The sequence below is a fragment of the Micropterus salmoides genome, unplaced genomic scaffold (assembly GCF_014851395.1).
Source record: "Micropterus salmoides isolate LMB-PRFRI ecotype aquatic unplaced genomic scaffold, ASM1485139v1 Ms_hic_scaffold_4, whole genome shotgun sequence".
NCBI classification, from domain to species: Eukaryota; Metazoa; Chordata; class Actinopteri; order Centrarchiformes; family Centrarchidae; genus Micropterus; species Micropterus salmoides.
This window is the reverse complement of record NW_024043372.1, coordinates 21075076-21088955: the sequence shown is the minus strand read 5'-3', so window position 1 is coordinate 21088955 and position 13880 is coordinate 21075076. Positions and strand designations below refer to the sequence as shown.

Genomic DNA, 13880 nt, shown 5'->3' with positions numbered 1-13880 from the left:
TGTTGTGGCTTAAGGGCAGTTACATGCTGGGAGTACTTCTGGGCTGGGTGCGGTGGCTTCCTGGAATCTCCATTGTTTGCCTGGGGTTTCCAGCTATTCCAATCTTTATGCTAAGATAATTTAACTCTCCTAGCTTTACCTTCATATTTATGCCATACTGTCGCTGCCAAAATTACTGGTGTATAATTTATGGCAGAGCTACACCTGAGACTTTGATTCACGTGACACAAGCAAAAAAAAAATAAGACTTGAGACTTCACTTAGACTTAACTCCTTGAAGACCTGACATGACTTGGGGCTTGAAAGCAAAAACATTTAAGACTCAGTTTTGGACCTGGTAAACACACCTTAAATATTACATTATAGACCTATGCACTGAATGGATTTGTACTCAGCTATGCAAATGAACACAGCTTTGACAGGATAACATCAAAGCTGAAATGAAATGTCATGTCAGTGGCCAGAAACGAGTTGCAATTGACTTGCAATTTGCTAATGAAAACCTGTAATTTGACCTGGACCTGTTTAGAATGACTCCAGACTTGACTTTCCCGAAAAGACGGCTTTGACTAAAAACGTGACTTTAGATTTGGGAAAAGCGCCAAAACAGAACTAGCAAAGAGCAAGTTGCCTTGTGCAGCTATATTTTTCATTTTGGCTTGCCTTGGCAACCAGCTACAGTGCAGACAGAATATCTCTTGACATTGTGATGCAGTACTAACATGTTGTTTGAGCTGGTGCATCAGTTTGTCCCGCTCCCTCTTGAGGGACAGCACCTCATCCTGGGTCTTCTTTTTATTGGAGGCAGACAGTTCCAGCAGTGCAATATTAGCATCTTTCTCACTGATGGCTGCCAGCAGAGCTTGTTGCCTGAAGAAGAAAAACAAAATGGTGGCATCAGCACTTATATTCTATAAAAATGGAAAGAACCTCAAATAAATGGTTTACAGGTAATCCATTACATGAAGATCCTTTAAGTAAAAAACTGTCATTTCATTTAACTGCATCAATGTCAAATACTGTTTAAGTGCAAGTAAAACTACTTATGGCAGGGATCCAGCTTCAGGAGCCAGATGATGATCAATGACACAAGTCAAGTCACTCACAAATCAGATTGCTTTGTTCTCCTCTAAACCACTTTCACTTCCTCTAAAGGATGGCATAAAATTAGCCTCACGACTCAGACTACATTTGTCATGCTCACCTCTCACTATGAGATTTAAAGGCATAGTTCCACATTTTGAGAAATACACTTTCTTCTCAAGAGTTAGATCAGAAGATTGATACCACTCTCATGTCTGAGGGTTATGTGTAAGTGCGGGACTATTTCTTGGCCAGGCATAGTTACTTGCTGGAGTCTCTGCAACCTGAGGGTGATGACAAGACTCGAGGAAGTTACTGCAAAAAAGGTTTCCCAAAGTGTCTAACTATTTCTTAAAGTCTGTAAAAGTGAAATTGTGGGCTGTCTTTGTGAGGTTGTGAGACATCAAATGTCGTGATGGCACTAACTTCATCTCGAGGATCTCCTCCAGCTGTTTCCTGCGCTCTTGTCTCATGTTGGTGAGGTGGCTGTCTCTCTCCTGCAGTGACTGCTGTGTGGAAGAGAGACGCTGCTTGGTAGAATCCAGCTCCTGCCTAGTCCTTTCCAGCGTGCTCATCAGCTCCTCCAACTATTAGACAACAGGCATTATGTGGGAACACACACCAAATAAGACACAAGCACAGACAGGTAGACCCATGTTTCATTTGTAAAGTATTAAACCATGTATCATCACTCCAAAAACTGTAGTCTAATACAGTCTTGCAATAAATCCTACCTTCATGAAAGTGATAATGTTCAGCTCTTGTGGTTGTGTTTCTGTTTTTAGCCTACCCTCACTGATAAACTGGGGTGGACAAAATAATTGAAACACAATAGGTACTGCAACTGGCAACTGAGTGGATTCCTTAAGAGCAAATGTGCACCTTTATGTGGTGACCACTATCCATGGAGCTGTCCTTGCGAGGGTCTTGTCCTAAGCCTTTCTTGTCCCCTTGTGGTCCCAGTTTGATGTTTGGACCCTTCTTAGTCTGGTCTTTGCCTCCTTGTCTGTAAAACAACAAAAATTTAAGAGCATTTCCGTGTCAATTTTATGAATCCCATTCTATTGTTACTGCACCATCTGTCTAAATGCCAAATACATTCTTGAGACAACACTGTACAGTACATAGATGTGTTAGTAGAGTACAATATATACCCATATACCACAACACAAACAAGAAGAATAAGCGCAGTGTAATGGACAATCATGTCAGGTGCATTTTGAATTAATCTAGTTTCAAAATGATAGGAATCATGACATCACCAGGATAGCAATAAAGACATGAGCATCACAGATGAATTGATAGATTCATATTAACATGACATGACTCACAGGTTAATGCACCAGAGTTAGTATGGATATAGGTAGATTTGGGTGCACAATCTGGGGAGGGACATTACTTACCTGGGAGCTAGACTGCAGATGGGGAAAGGAAAAGGTAGAAGAGAAGGGGATGACGGGACAAGTGGAGGAGACATTGGAAGCAGGAGAGGAGAGTACACAAAGGAGAAAGTAAAAAAAAAAGACATTAGAATCAGAACATAACAAAGCACAAAAAAAAACAATATAGAGGACCCAGAGGAGATCACATTGTGTTCACTGTCGAACAACATGGGAGATTACAAAGGTGCCTGTGACAGTCGCTGCTCTGCAGCCTGACACAGCTAATGCAGGATGGAACCATGTGCATCAGCTGCCAAGCCTGGGAGTGGCCGACATGCAGTCAGACAGGCAAAAATCAGCCGGGCAAAAGAAGAGGGGAGGAGGACAGGTCTGAGTGCCGAGCAAAAGGAGGGGTTTGACCAAGAGAAGGAGTGCGCTGTGACAGAATCAGTTATGGATGCAGGGTTGGTCAGACAAAAGAGACCTGACTGAACTGACACAATTCAGGAAACAGGGCTCCGTCCAGAATCTGCCTACTACAGCACTTCACTTACTGAGCGCTTGCAGACCTGGAGCTCAGCAGCTATATTCATGCAGGCCACTAGGCTGATCATTTCCCTTAGCATCTGGTAGATCAAGGCAGGGAGGGTTGGGGCAGGTTGGGAGGGATTGCGAGGAAGGTGGGCACCGGGAAAGATCACTGGAAAGAGAGGGGCTGTCGGGTGGTGTTACTAGGATGATCTGAAGGTGAGCTGACAGTTAAAGAGGGGGAGGATGGCATAGGGTGAGGTGGGCAGATGGGTGGATGGAATGAGCAGGGGAAGCGTGCTCACGGCAGGAGGAGGCCTCAGCTCTAAAAACAGGAACTTCATATAACAAACAGCCAAAACCACAAAAAGACACAACAAAGTGTGTGTGTGTGTTGGGGGGGGGGGGGTTGTGTCTGCATTGGTGTGCATATATACATATTTCAAATTAGGACACTAAAGGACAAAAAGTACAGCACAGTCAAATAAAATGGATGAAACAAGCAATATCAGTTGGGAAAATCACACCAAGTTCTACATACTCTTTTCTACAGACTGCTATTAATACAGCATATAGTGTAGTATTTACAGTATTACTTAGTAGTAGATATCTGTATACAAGTGCAAATTTTGACAGGGGTTTACAACTGTGAAAATATGAAAATGTAAATTGTGAAATTTGGTTGCTAGTTTGCTGAATCCTTGGTGTGATTGGCTTTACTGGGTGACTTTACCATGCATCATTACAGAAACATGCCACAACAGAAAGCCCAGTATGAAGTGACTTCTGCTGCTCAGGGAATAGCTCAGAATATATGACCGTCTGGATATATATTGCAAAATGATGATCTGAGGTTTTGTACTTGTGAGCTGACTGAGGTACAAACCTCAAACTTTAATGTTTGAACTTCAAATTGACTTTCATTGTTACATACAGTGTTTGACTCACATTTAATCATACTGCTTGCAATTTGTAATTGTGATGCGATTTGTCATATGACAAAATCTTTGTTGACATTATAATTACCCATTCTGTCATCAGTGCAGAGATATGCCACATGCAGTTTGAAAAAATAACCATGCAGCATTAACTCTCTCACAAACACACTCTTACACAGACGGATACAAAAACCATCCATGGCATATACAGTAAACCACTAGGCAAACACATGCTATAAAAATAAAAACAAACCAGGGATCTTTGTATCATGTGCATGGGTACAGCAATAACACCGCGGACTAAAAGCAGAGCCCGTTTGATACAAAGATCTGTGCATCCTTTAGACAGCAGGCAGACCCAGGCACACAGGCACACAGGTGAAACCAGATGTAGTTGCAGCAGTTGCAGTCGGAGACTTTAACCACGCAGCCGAGCTGAAGTGCCAGGGCAGAGCACTCACTTTCCCAGGAAATCCCACACCATGCCCCCTATCTGCTGGGGAGCAGCGGACACAGAAGGGAGCGGGTCAGGGGGAGCTCTGCCACCGGGACGAGGGGTGGGGCGAGGGGCAGAGGGAGGGGGGCTGGTGTCAGGGGGGCACAACAGAGAAAGAATTGCATGGGAGATGGAAAAAAGAGAGGTTCAAGACCAATGGTTAAGGTAATCAATGGCAGAGGGTGAAGACAGAGACAGGTGGGTGTGAAACAGAAGACAGAAAGAGGAACGGGACAGAAAAAAGTGGGTAAAGATGGCAAAAAAAGGAGAAGAACACTCAATTAATCAAATACTACTAACAAATTAGCATGACACCGAAATGAAATGACTGCTGTCACTAGCTGGGAAGGAAAAATAAAACTGGTTTTATACTAAGCGGAGGAACTTGGACTCTATAAGTGGCAGGGGAGAAGGGCTGTCAATGGCAGACAGCGCTCATGTGTGGTCCTCATGCCGTCTCATCAGTTTAAATTCCTGTCCAGGTGAATGAAGATGGTCTCCTCCATCAGCCGGACCAAAGCCAAAAAGCTGCTTCCAGTGCAGCGACTCTGGACCACGTACCACACTGAGAGGTGAGCCAAGAGCTGATGAGGCACCAGCTTTATTTATGTGGTCCATTAACAGAAATTAGATTGACCTCTTCCATTAAGGGGGTGACTGAGCGCCACTTTCTGCTCTAAAATCACATCTGACATAGTGTCACAACTTTTACATAGAGCCTTCTGGTGTATCTCAACATGCAGCTGCGCCTCCATCGAGAGGTGCATTTCTGAGTGTATTATTCAAGACCATGACTGTGCAGTACAGTGTGCTGACTCACACTCGTGATGTCACACTTGTACATAAAAAGGGGAAAATGGAGGCACATGTATACAAAAGCACACGGAAGCTCAGAAGTATTATAATAACACTCAAGGGTGAGTTTACCCAAATTACAAAATACCATATTTTGTCTGGAGGTAAATGGTATTATTTTGATGATGCTCACAGAAAGGCAGAAACCTCAGATACCACAACAACAGCAGATGAAACCAAAACTGTCTGTATGGCCACTGCACACAACGCAGCAGTGAGAAAAAAAGTATTTATTTTTGGTCAGGAGCTGAGAGGGGTTGGTTTAGGGATACAGAAAAAAACAGTAAACAGAGTGATAACGGCAGCTCTTCCTCCTATCAAGTTTGAATGCACTTATTGTAAGTTGCTTTGGAAAAACGAGCTTACCAAATTATTGTAATGTAAAAATGTGATAAATTTGTTAAAATAATTATTTCTATGTTACTACGACAATAGTAGAGAATTTAGTGTTAGAGGAAAGGGCGTGATTACATCAAAATACCGAAGGTTAAGATGGCCCCTGAACTTGTCTAGACCATCATAATTACCTTTCCAACTCGGCGATCTTCTTGTCCTTGTCATTCTTTTCCGTCTCCACCTCTCGCAGGATGTCCAGGAGTCTCTCCACCTCCGTCTGAGCCTTGTTGGCCTCGTCCTTGTAGTAGCTCACCTCCTTCTCGAGCAGCTTTACTCGGTCCACGTAGTCCGGGTTCCCTCTGGAGCCGGAATGCTGCTCCACCTCGTGGGCCTTCTGCATCCGCGTGCCAGGGAAAGACAACATGCACACATGCACACACCCGAAGACACACTCAGTTAACATTATAATGTTGACACAACCATGCGGTTACAGCACAGGATTTTTTACTGCCAATGGAAGAGAGATACATACAGTATACCGCAGTCCATCAGTGTCTTATATTAACTACTCCCCTTGCTCGCTCTCATTCTGAATGAATGAATAAAGAGTAAAATGTTGTGGACAAGGGCATCATTACTGGTGCTGGCTCATTAGCTTTAACAGAGCTATAATTTAGCTCCATTTAACAGCCCTCTGAGACTCCCAGTCACTTCGCACACTTGGCGAGTATGCAGAATACAGGACTGTGGATGTGTGTGTTTGTGTGTCTTGTGTTTGTACAGCACTTTAAAAAGCAAAAAAAATAAAAATAGTAACAAATCAGTGGTAGTAAAATGCAAATATCATGATTTTGTCTCATAAGTTATCTATCGCCATCATTGCAACAGTAACTCTCCATGAAGAACATTACAGTGGTATACATAACCCGCGAGACAATATGCAGCCACACATGTCAACACAGGTCGCAGAAGTGCAAGAGTTATACAGAGCCAGAGAGCATCCACCAAAACACTGCAGTGATCTCCAACCACAGCGGACACCTTAGCTAACCGCACCACACCGAGACGAAAGAAAAGCGTGGCAACACAGTGACAACATGCAACAAGGTCGACCATGACATGCAAACCCAACGAAGCTGCACAGTCTTTGTGATTGTCAGTCAAAAGAACGGAGAAACAGAAGCAACAGGGACCAAGTAAATCTGTTGGCTAACATTAAGTTTCATATTTTAAGCATGAGGAGCGACGTTAGGATTTAACTTTTAGGGGGATTTTTTCTCTGATTCAAATTGTAAAATATATATATAAAGTCATTTTAGATCCACTTATCAACGTAAGTCAAGTATACTGAAAATACTCTGTCAAGAACTTTATTGAACAAATTAGGCTCTATACAGTCCGTGCATTTAAATGTGGATTTTGATATGAGCATTATGCTAAAGATGGGATTATTGATGCGTTCGAGGGTTGTAGGAACTCCACTTTATGATGGCTTTTGTATTTCAGTAATGGTATTGTCCTGATTGCTTTCTGTATAGATTTATCCTCTGTTATGTAAGATTTATTTTAACTTAGCTTAGCTCAACTTGTTTTACACCTGCAATTTTACTAAGCCCCACATGAAAAGTTTTCAGTGATTGGAGTGAGAAAATGTTGGCATCAGCCATATAAAACTATATTGGTGCATTCCTCCAAACAATTTGACTTGACTTGGACATTTACTGTGATCCTAAAATACACAGAATTTGACTCTGTAAAAGACCAAAAAAAAAATCCTGCATTATTTCTTTGTCATCTTTAAACACAATTCAGTAACAAATGGGAAAAAGTTCAGTTTCACAGTTCATTCCAGGGCTGTAGGTGTCAAAAGATATGAGGAAACCGGAAGTTAACCACGGGTCATGTCCTTTGACTTCCATTACATACAGCATCTGAGTAGCCTTTGTGAAAAGATTGATGCTTATTATGCATATGCATTAAGAACTACAATTGTGGGCTGAATTTCTAATGTGTACAAAACACAGGTGTGAGCTCTAGGATATCCTGTTCACAAATATTTACCCTGATAAAAGTGTAGTGACCGAAAAAGTAGCCATAACTCTAAATTCTTGCATTGGAAATATTAGTTATACAAATGTATTACAGATAAACAAACTACAGAGCCACGATTAAATAAGTTACGAATAACTAGATATACTGTATAATTTTAACTGACAAAATAAAGCGAACTTTACATATTGTGTATGTAGCACTAGTTTCACCACATGTGTCACAAACACAAACAGTTGCAGAATGAGTACTTTGCACAGGACACAGTGCAGTATAAAGCTCCTTATTGTACAGTGCAATGATCAACATGCAGCTGGGTAGGTCTGTGGGTGAAAGCAGAACCTGTGCTCGGGGGCTGGCATGATCACCATCTAGCATGTGTCAAAGAATTTATCAGTGTCCTCATGCTTTCAATATGTGCCTCAGATCGCTGAAGAGAGGGACTTACAGGATTGTTCATGTGACTGAATAGCTGCTCAGCTTGCTACATTGCAAACGGAGGGGTTGAGGGAGGGAGTGGGGTGGGGTGGAGGGGAACCCAGGAGAGTAAGTGTTAGGATTTAGTTTGAGGAGAGAACAGCAGGATCAGACATGTTACAGTACATGTTTGACAGCAGTAACATAGTCTCAGTACAGCACATGTTGTTACAGGTTAAGGGCAACATATAACGGACAAATGCAGAGGAACAAACACGGGGACAGTCTGTGGATTATGGAGTAGGAGGAGACAGAGGGGGTATTTAATGGACTGTCTGCTGCCTTCAGCAGCCTAACAAAGCAGTGCAGCCCGTTACAGGAGAGAAAGCACGGCGATGGGCATTATCCTTATTAACTGTGTTTTATATGAGGCTCGATCATGTTTTTGGTTTAGTCTGGATTCCACTGATCCTTACAGAAGTTAGCTTTTTTCAAACAAGGAATTACTTTAATGAACGATTACGATTTTTCATATATGAGCAGAGAAAAAAAAAACCACTAAACCAGTGTTTAACCTAACTCATTCTAAGAATGAAAGGAATAATTCACTATTGTGAAGTTATAACTACTTAATAGACTATCTTCAAGCGGCCCCTGGATTCACAGTGAGCTAATTCTTTTCTTCACAGTGGGCACGCAGCTTTGGCTTTTTATCTACAGTTCAGTGCGATTAATGAGGGACATCTCTTCACTCAGGGCAGAGAAGCTCTTTACAGCCAAAGTCAAACCAGTTATCATAAAACTGTTTCACTACTGAACTAGGTCATTTTTATCCTGAACATCTTGAAATTATCTGTAGATTCCTCATCTGTATATATCCTTTTCATAACAACATTAAAATGTTCTCATGCTTGAAACACATGATTTCATACTTCCAATTTATTTTGTTTCTTTTCTATTTTATTTGTTTATTCTTCCTTTTCTACAGCCAAAAATATGGTATATGTTTTTTTTGATGAGACTGAAAAGTTTAAAAATGTTGGTCACAATAAAAAGATAATATTACATGACTGTAAATTTCAGACTGAAAGTTAAATTATCACCTTAGAAACAGTCTTTGGTAAAACAATCACACCACAAGGGACATAACTGCGGTGCTTTCAATCCATGTACTTGTTAAAATATAGATTTCAGATGTAGATCAAGAGATACAATGCATCTTGTAGTACAAATGTAAATTTCTATGAACATACATGTGCTATGATACGCTGCTGTGGTATTGTGTTAGCTTTAACAAACTGAATTAAAAGTGTGGATTTTCCCTCTTCAACTACAACAACACTATTAATGACAGAGCTTTCAGTCCATTATAACAAAACAAATGGAAAATACAGCATACCTGTGTAGAGTACTACACAACTGTAGTGACTAGGGACAGTTTAAGAGTTGTAGTTTGACTGATATATGTAATGTGAATTATTTCTTCCAAAATGGCTTTCTGAACTGTGATGACACTAAAATAAGGTGTAACTGCATAAACAATATATAAATCTAGGATTAATAATATTTAACTCATTAAATCAAATATACACAGTTATTTTGACACACAAACCCACCTTCTGCAACTGCGTCTCCAACTTACTACACTCCTCTTTTTTCTGCTCGATGGCAATCTCCAGTGACTTGAGCTTTGAATCCTTCTTGAGGCCAGAGGATGCCAGGGATGAGGCGTGTTCCTTCAAATCGATGAGACTGGACTACAGGTGGGCAGACATTTAGCATAAGATCAAACTAGGACGTCTAACTAGGCTGCAGTGCCAGAGGAGGCAGCTTAATATCATATAAAGGCCTAATAAAATAAACATAAAGACGCAGCATGTGTACAATATGCACTTATGTAGACATAGCCCTACACCCTTGCACACAAAAGAGAATCTCTTTGCTCTGTGCATACTCACTGACCTCTTTGTCCGTTAATTCTATCTGCAGACTGTTGACCTTCTCCTTCAGATCCTTGTTTTCTTTCTTATAGGACTCTACTTCTTCCAGGCGTTCTCTGTCTTCCCTCTCCCTTTGGTCCTTTAAACGCTCAATAATCCTCTCCTAACACACAAAAACAAAATGAAAGAATTTACACTTAAGAATTAGGAGCCAGTTCAGGGGTTTAAAAAGTCTTCGCTCAGTGTTAGCAAGAAGACACATTTATAAGCAGCCTAATCGTACTCACAGCGAAGTGTAAGAGTAAGCTTTAAGAGCAGCTCTCAAGTGGCACCTTTAAGTTGTAAGAAGTGTCATAAACAAAAAGCTTAAGTTTACGAGGAGTAAAAGTGAAGGATTATTACTTTTGTCTTTGACCACTATACAAGTGAGAAGCTACCGCCAGCAGCTGGCTAACGTAGCTAAGCATTCAGCTAACCTGTTTCTGTCCAAAGGTTAAAAAAAAGTCCACATGCCAGCACCTCCAAAGCTCACAAATTAACATGTTATATCTGTTTTTTTAAATGCGTACAAAAACTAAAATTATGTCGTTGAGAATTCCTCAGAACAGAAGAAGCCCCTCAGATGAAAGGTGAAACGTCTTTGAGAATCTTCAACCTAGTCCAGTTGCTAGTTGCTGTTGGTTGCCTGGCTGCTTTTTAAATTTAAATTTCAGCGGGTTGATGAATACACAGGCCCTGAAATCAAACCTAATTTATGTCAGTGCAACAGACTCTCATTAAAATGACCTCCCAAACAGGAAACATTAATTAGTTGTTCACAGCCCAACCGTGAACACTCATTGCATCCATCCTAATGCCATGTACCATACCTTCTCTGACAGTGCCTCCTCCAGGGTGGCCAGGGCAGTGTCTGTGTTACTGGAGTCTGTCTGCAGAGACTTGACCCTGTCCTTCAGGTTCCCCAGCTGCTTGTCTTTGTCCCGCAGCTGCTCCTGCAGGTTCTCAATCTGACAGAGGGAGGAGGAGACCAGGAGGATGGTCGTCAGAGCAGTATTTAAAGTTGGCGTAACGGCTAGACTTGGAGATTATGAAAGTCTTAAGATTAAAACCTGCTACTGACAACATTCATAGTTTGGAATGTGCTAGGGCTTTACAACGAAGCATTTTCCATTTCAGGAAGATCAAAAAGACTTTTAAGAAGAGTTTGAGAAGCAGAATAAAGAGTGGAAAGAAATATAAATCAAGCTGCCATCAGTGAGCAAATAATGAGTGTGCATTAAGTAATAATATAAAAACTATTTAGAGAAAGTAGAATATGTGCACTGATCTTATATATCATGTTATATGATTGACACAACAGAGGAACAAAACAAAAATAACAACATGGGAAGAAAACAATTATTTAGAAATCACAAAGAGAGAGATATAAGTGGACGGCTGAGGGAGAGGAGTTGTGATAGAACAAGAGAGGAGGGATAACAAGCAAAAGGGAATGGGCGAGCAGGCCAGGGTGAGAGAGGGAGTCACACTCTGTGAGTATTTATAGCACACACACTTGAGCCAGTGAGGCAGAAATATCTCCTTGCTTGTCTTTCTATGGACACTTTCCCCCTGAGAGCAACAGAGACTCTCACTCTTAATGCCACTCTGCTTTGTTGTTTTCACCAAGTGACTGGTTTAGACCAGGACATAAGAATCAGACAAAACAATCGGTTCCACTCATCGTTCATTTCAAATTTCATCTTGGGGGACACCTACATAGACCGCCGCCTATTAACCATAGATAGGTAACGAAGCAATAAGTCAGAGAGCAGTTAGTAAATGGTTTGGACATTTTTTTACCACATTTACCTCAGTTTGTATTCCCACCTTCTGGCTTTTAATCTCTTCTATCCCTTCATACGCCCTTTATATGGTAACATTTACTTCGGCTTCTCACCTTCTTCTGCAGGACATTGATCTTCCTTTCTTTGACCTCTAGCATGTCTTTCATGTCCCTGATTTCTCCGGCAAGAGTGCCCTTCTCCTCCGTCAGGTCCTGCAGCTGCTTGGTTTTCTTGTTCAGGAAGGACTCTTTCTCCTCCAGACGCAGACGCAGCGCATCCACCTGAAGCGTGACACAGCCAAAAAACACCTTAGAGCAGAGGTTTTCAAAGTGGAAATCCAGCCTCAGAGAATGGGAGTGAAAAAAATATTATATTACTTGTCATTAGCTATCAAAGGGAGATCACATCCTTCACATCTGTGATTTGGTTAAAGAGATATAGTAGTTTTAAGGAATTTTACTGTCTTCCCCACTTTCCCAGAGTCAGAAACTAATGCCTGAGGACAGACCTTTTTTTATGTATATGGTTTAGAACACAGTTATGTCAAACAGTAATATAAGGAAATTGTACAACATAATCATGATTCCATAAGCAGCCAGGAAACTAAGGGGAGGTGAGGGGGCACCTTTTTCCAAGCTTTGTCTGAGGAGAGACCCACAGTCCCAGAGTTTGAAAACCCCTGCCTTAGAAGTAGTCCACATACTGTAGAGAGCCTACTTACAATAAAAGAGCTTCATATAACGTGGTCTTGACCGTAATTGAGTAAAAAGCTTTATAGGAGTTATTAGACACACAAACTTCGCAACACATAAAACGATTATGGTTATGGCTTTAAAGTATTTTTCAGTCTTAACTTAATCTCTATGCAAATGCAGAAAAACACGAGTGCTGAGGGAGTATTTATTAGTGTGGTGGTGCTCTTCAGTTAGTGCATCAGAGTAACCGTAATGTTTCCACAGTTATTTATTTAGTAGTGCAGATTTTTATGTTTTCGATGTTTAGTTGACTAAATATTACTGTGTCTTTGGTGGTGCCCTGAGTCACAGTTCAGCTAGTTTAAAGTCCCAAAGTATATAAAGTGCTGGTATGATTTGCAGTGATAAGCCACAGGTCCGGGGCAAGCCTATTATTTGGCTCGGAGTATCAAGATGTTTGTGAGGCAGTGTGTTGTTAGGTTGTTGTTACTGTTTGTGTACAAACAAATAAAGGGTTTTTCATTACCTCTGTTTGCAGGATGGCAGCACGTTGCTCCTTGGCAGTAAGAGACTCTTTGAGCACCTCGATATGCTGTTTGCAGTCTGAGTTCTGGTTGTTGAGGGTCTCTAGTTTTGTCTGGAGAGCCAGCAGCTCCGACTCCTTCTTTGACAGCTCCTGCTTCAGCTGGTCAATCTACAGACACGTGAACCAGACGACCATTTTGCCATTTTACAGAGGCAAATTTACATTTCTGTTAATACTATAAAATACTGTACATATCCACACTCCTTTATATTGAGACTTTTAGATTTGATTATTCCATTATATTTTCTACGTACCCACTTTCTATTATTATTTCTATTCCTTAATACCTTAATATGCAAAGTGAGCAATTTTAACAAAAGACTTTCCCTTCCAGGATCAATAAAGTATTTCTGATTCTGATTTCTGATTCTGAAGTCCAACCAATTGCATAAGCAATGTAATGTTTGTTGTAAGCAATGTGTGAGTGAGAGAGTGAGTGAGTATAAGAGATAAAGAACGAGAAACCTCTTTTTACTGAACAGTGAGCTAGTCAGTACATCTTTTGCACTATTTTCCTCAACTCACTTTTCTCTCATTAAAAATGCATTTGGGACTGACTCCCCTGCATTCATCATATATTATACATCAATTCTATTCATGATTGATGAAAAGAGGTCTAAAAATAGAATAACAAAACTGTGGCTGGTGTGCGCCTGGTCGACTAATATGAGGAGCGGTATGTAAACACAGAGTCAGCGCTCCGGAGAGACATATGAGCCCCAGAGAGCGGCAGACAGACACACACCTGG

General features: G+C 41.1%; 1 protein-coding gene across 3 annotated transcripts in view; it reads right to left on the bottom strand.

Moving 5' to 3' along the window:
- The window catches only part of erc2 (ELKS/RAB6-interacting/CAST family member 2), a 39730-nt gene that overhangs the window by 6690 nt on the left and 19160 nt on the right, over positions 1–13880 (bottom strand). The window contains exons 6-16 of one of the 3 annotated variants that reach the window (XM_038697855.1): positions 13072–13239; positions 11964–12131; positions 10894–11031; positions 10047–10187; positions 9701–9841; positions 8116–8151; positions 5810–6012; positions 2487–2498; positions 1966–2089; positions 1510–1670; positions 723–870 (exon numbers count right to left, since the gene is read on the bottom strand). In XM_038697855.1, coding sequence (XP_038553783.1) covers positions 723–870; positions 1510–1670; positions 1966–2089; positions 2487–2498; positions 5810–6012; positions 8116–8151; positions 9701–9841; positions 10047–10187; positions 10894–11031; positions 11964–12131; positions 13072–13239 — 1440 coding nt within the window. The remainder of the gene's footprint in view (positions 1–722; positions 871–1509; positions 1671–1965; positions 2090–2486; positions 2499–5809; positions 6013–8115; positions 8152–9700; positions 9842–10046; positions 10188–10893; positions 11032–11963; positions 12132–13071; positions 13240–13880) is intronic. The other 2 variants (XM_038697856.1, XM_038697857.1) reach the window with 2 other exon arrangements.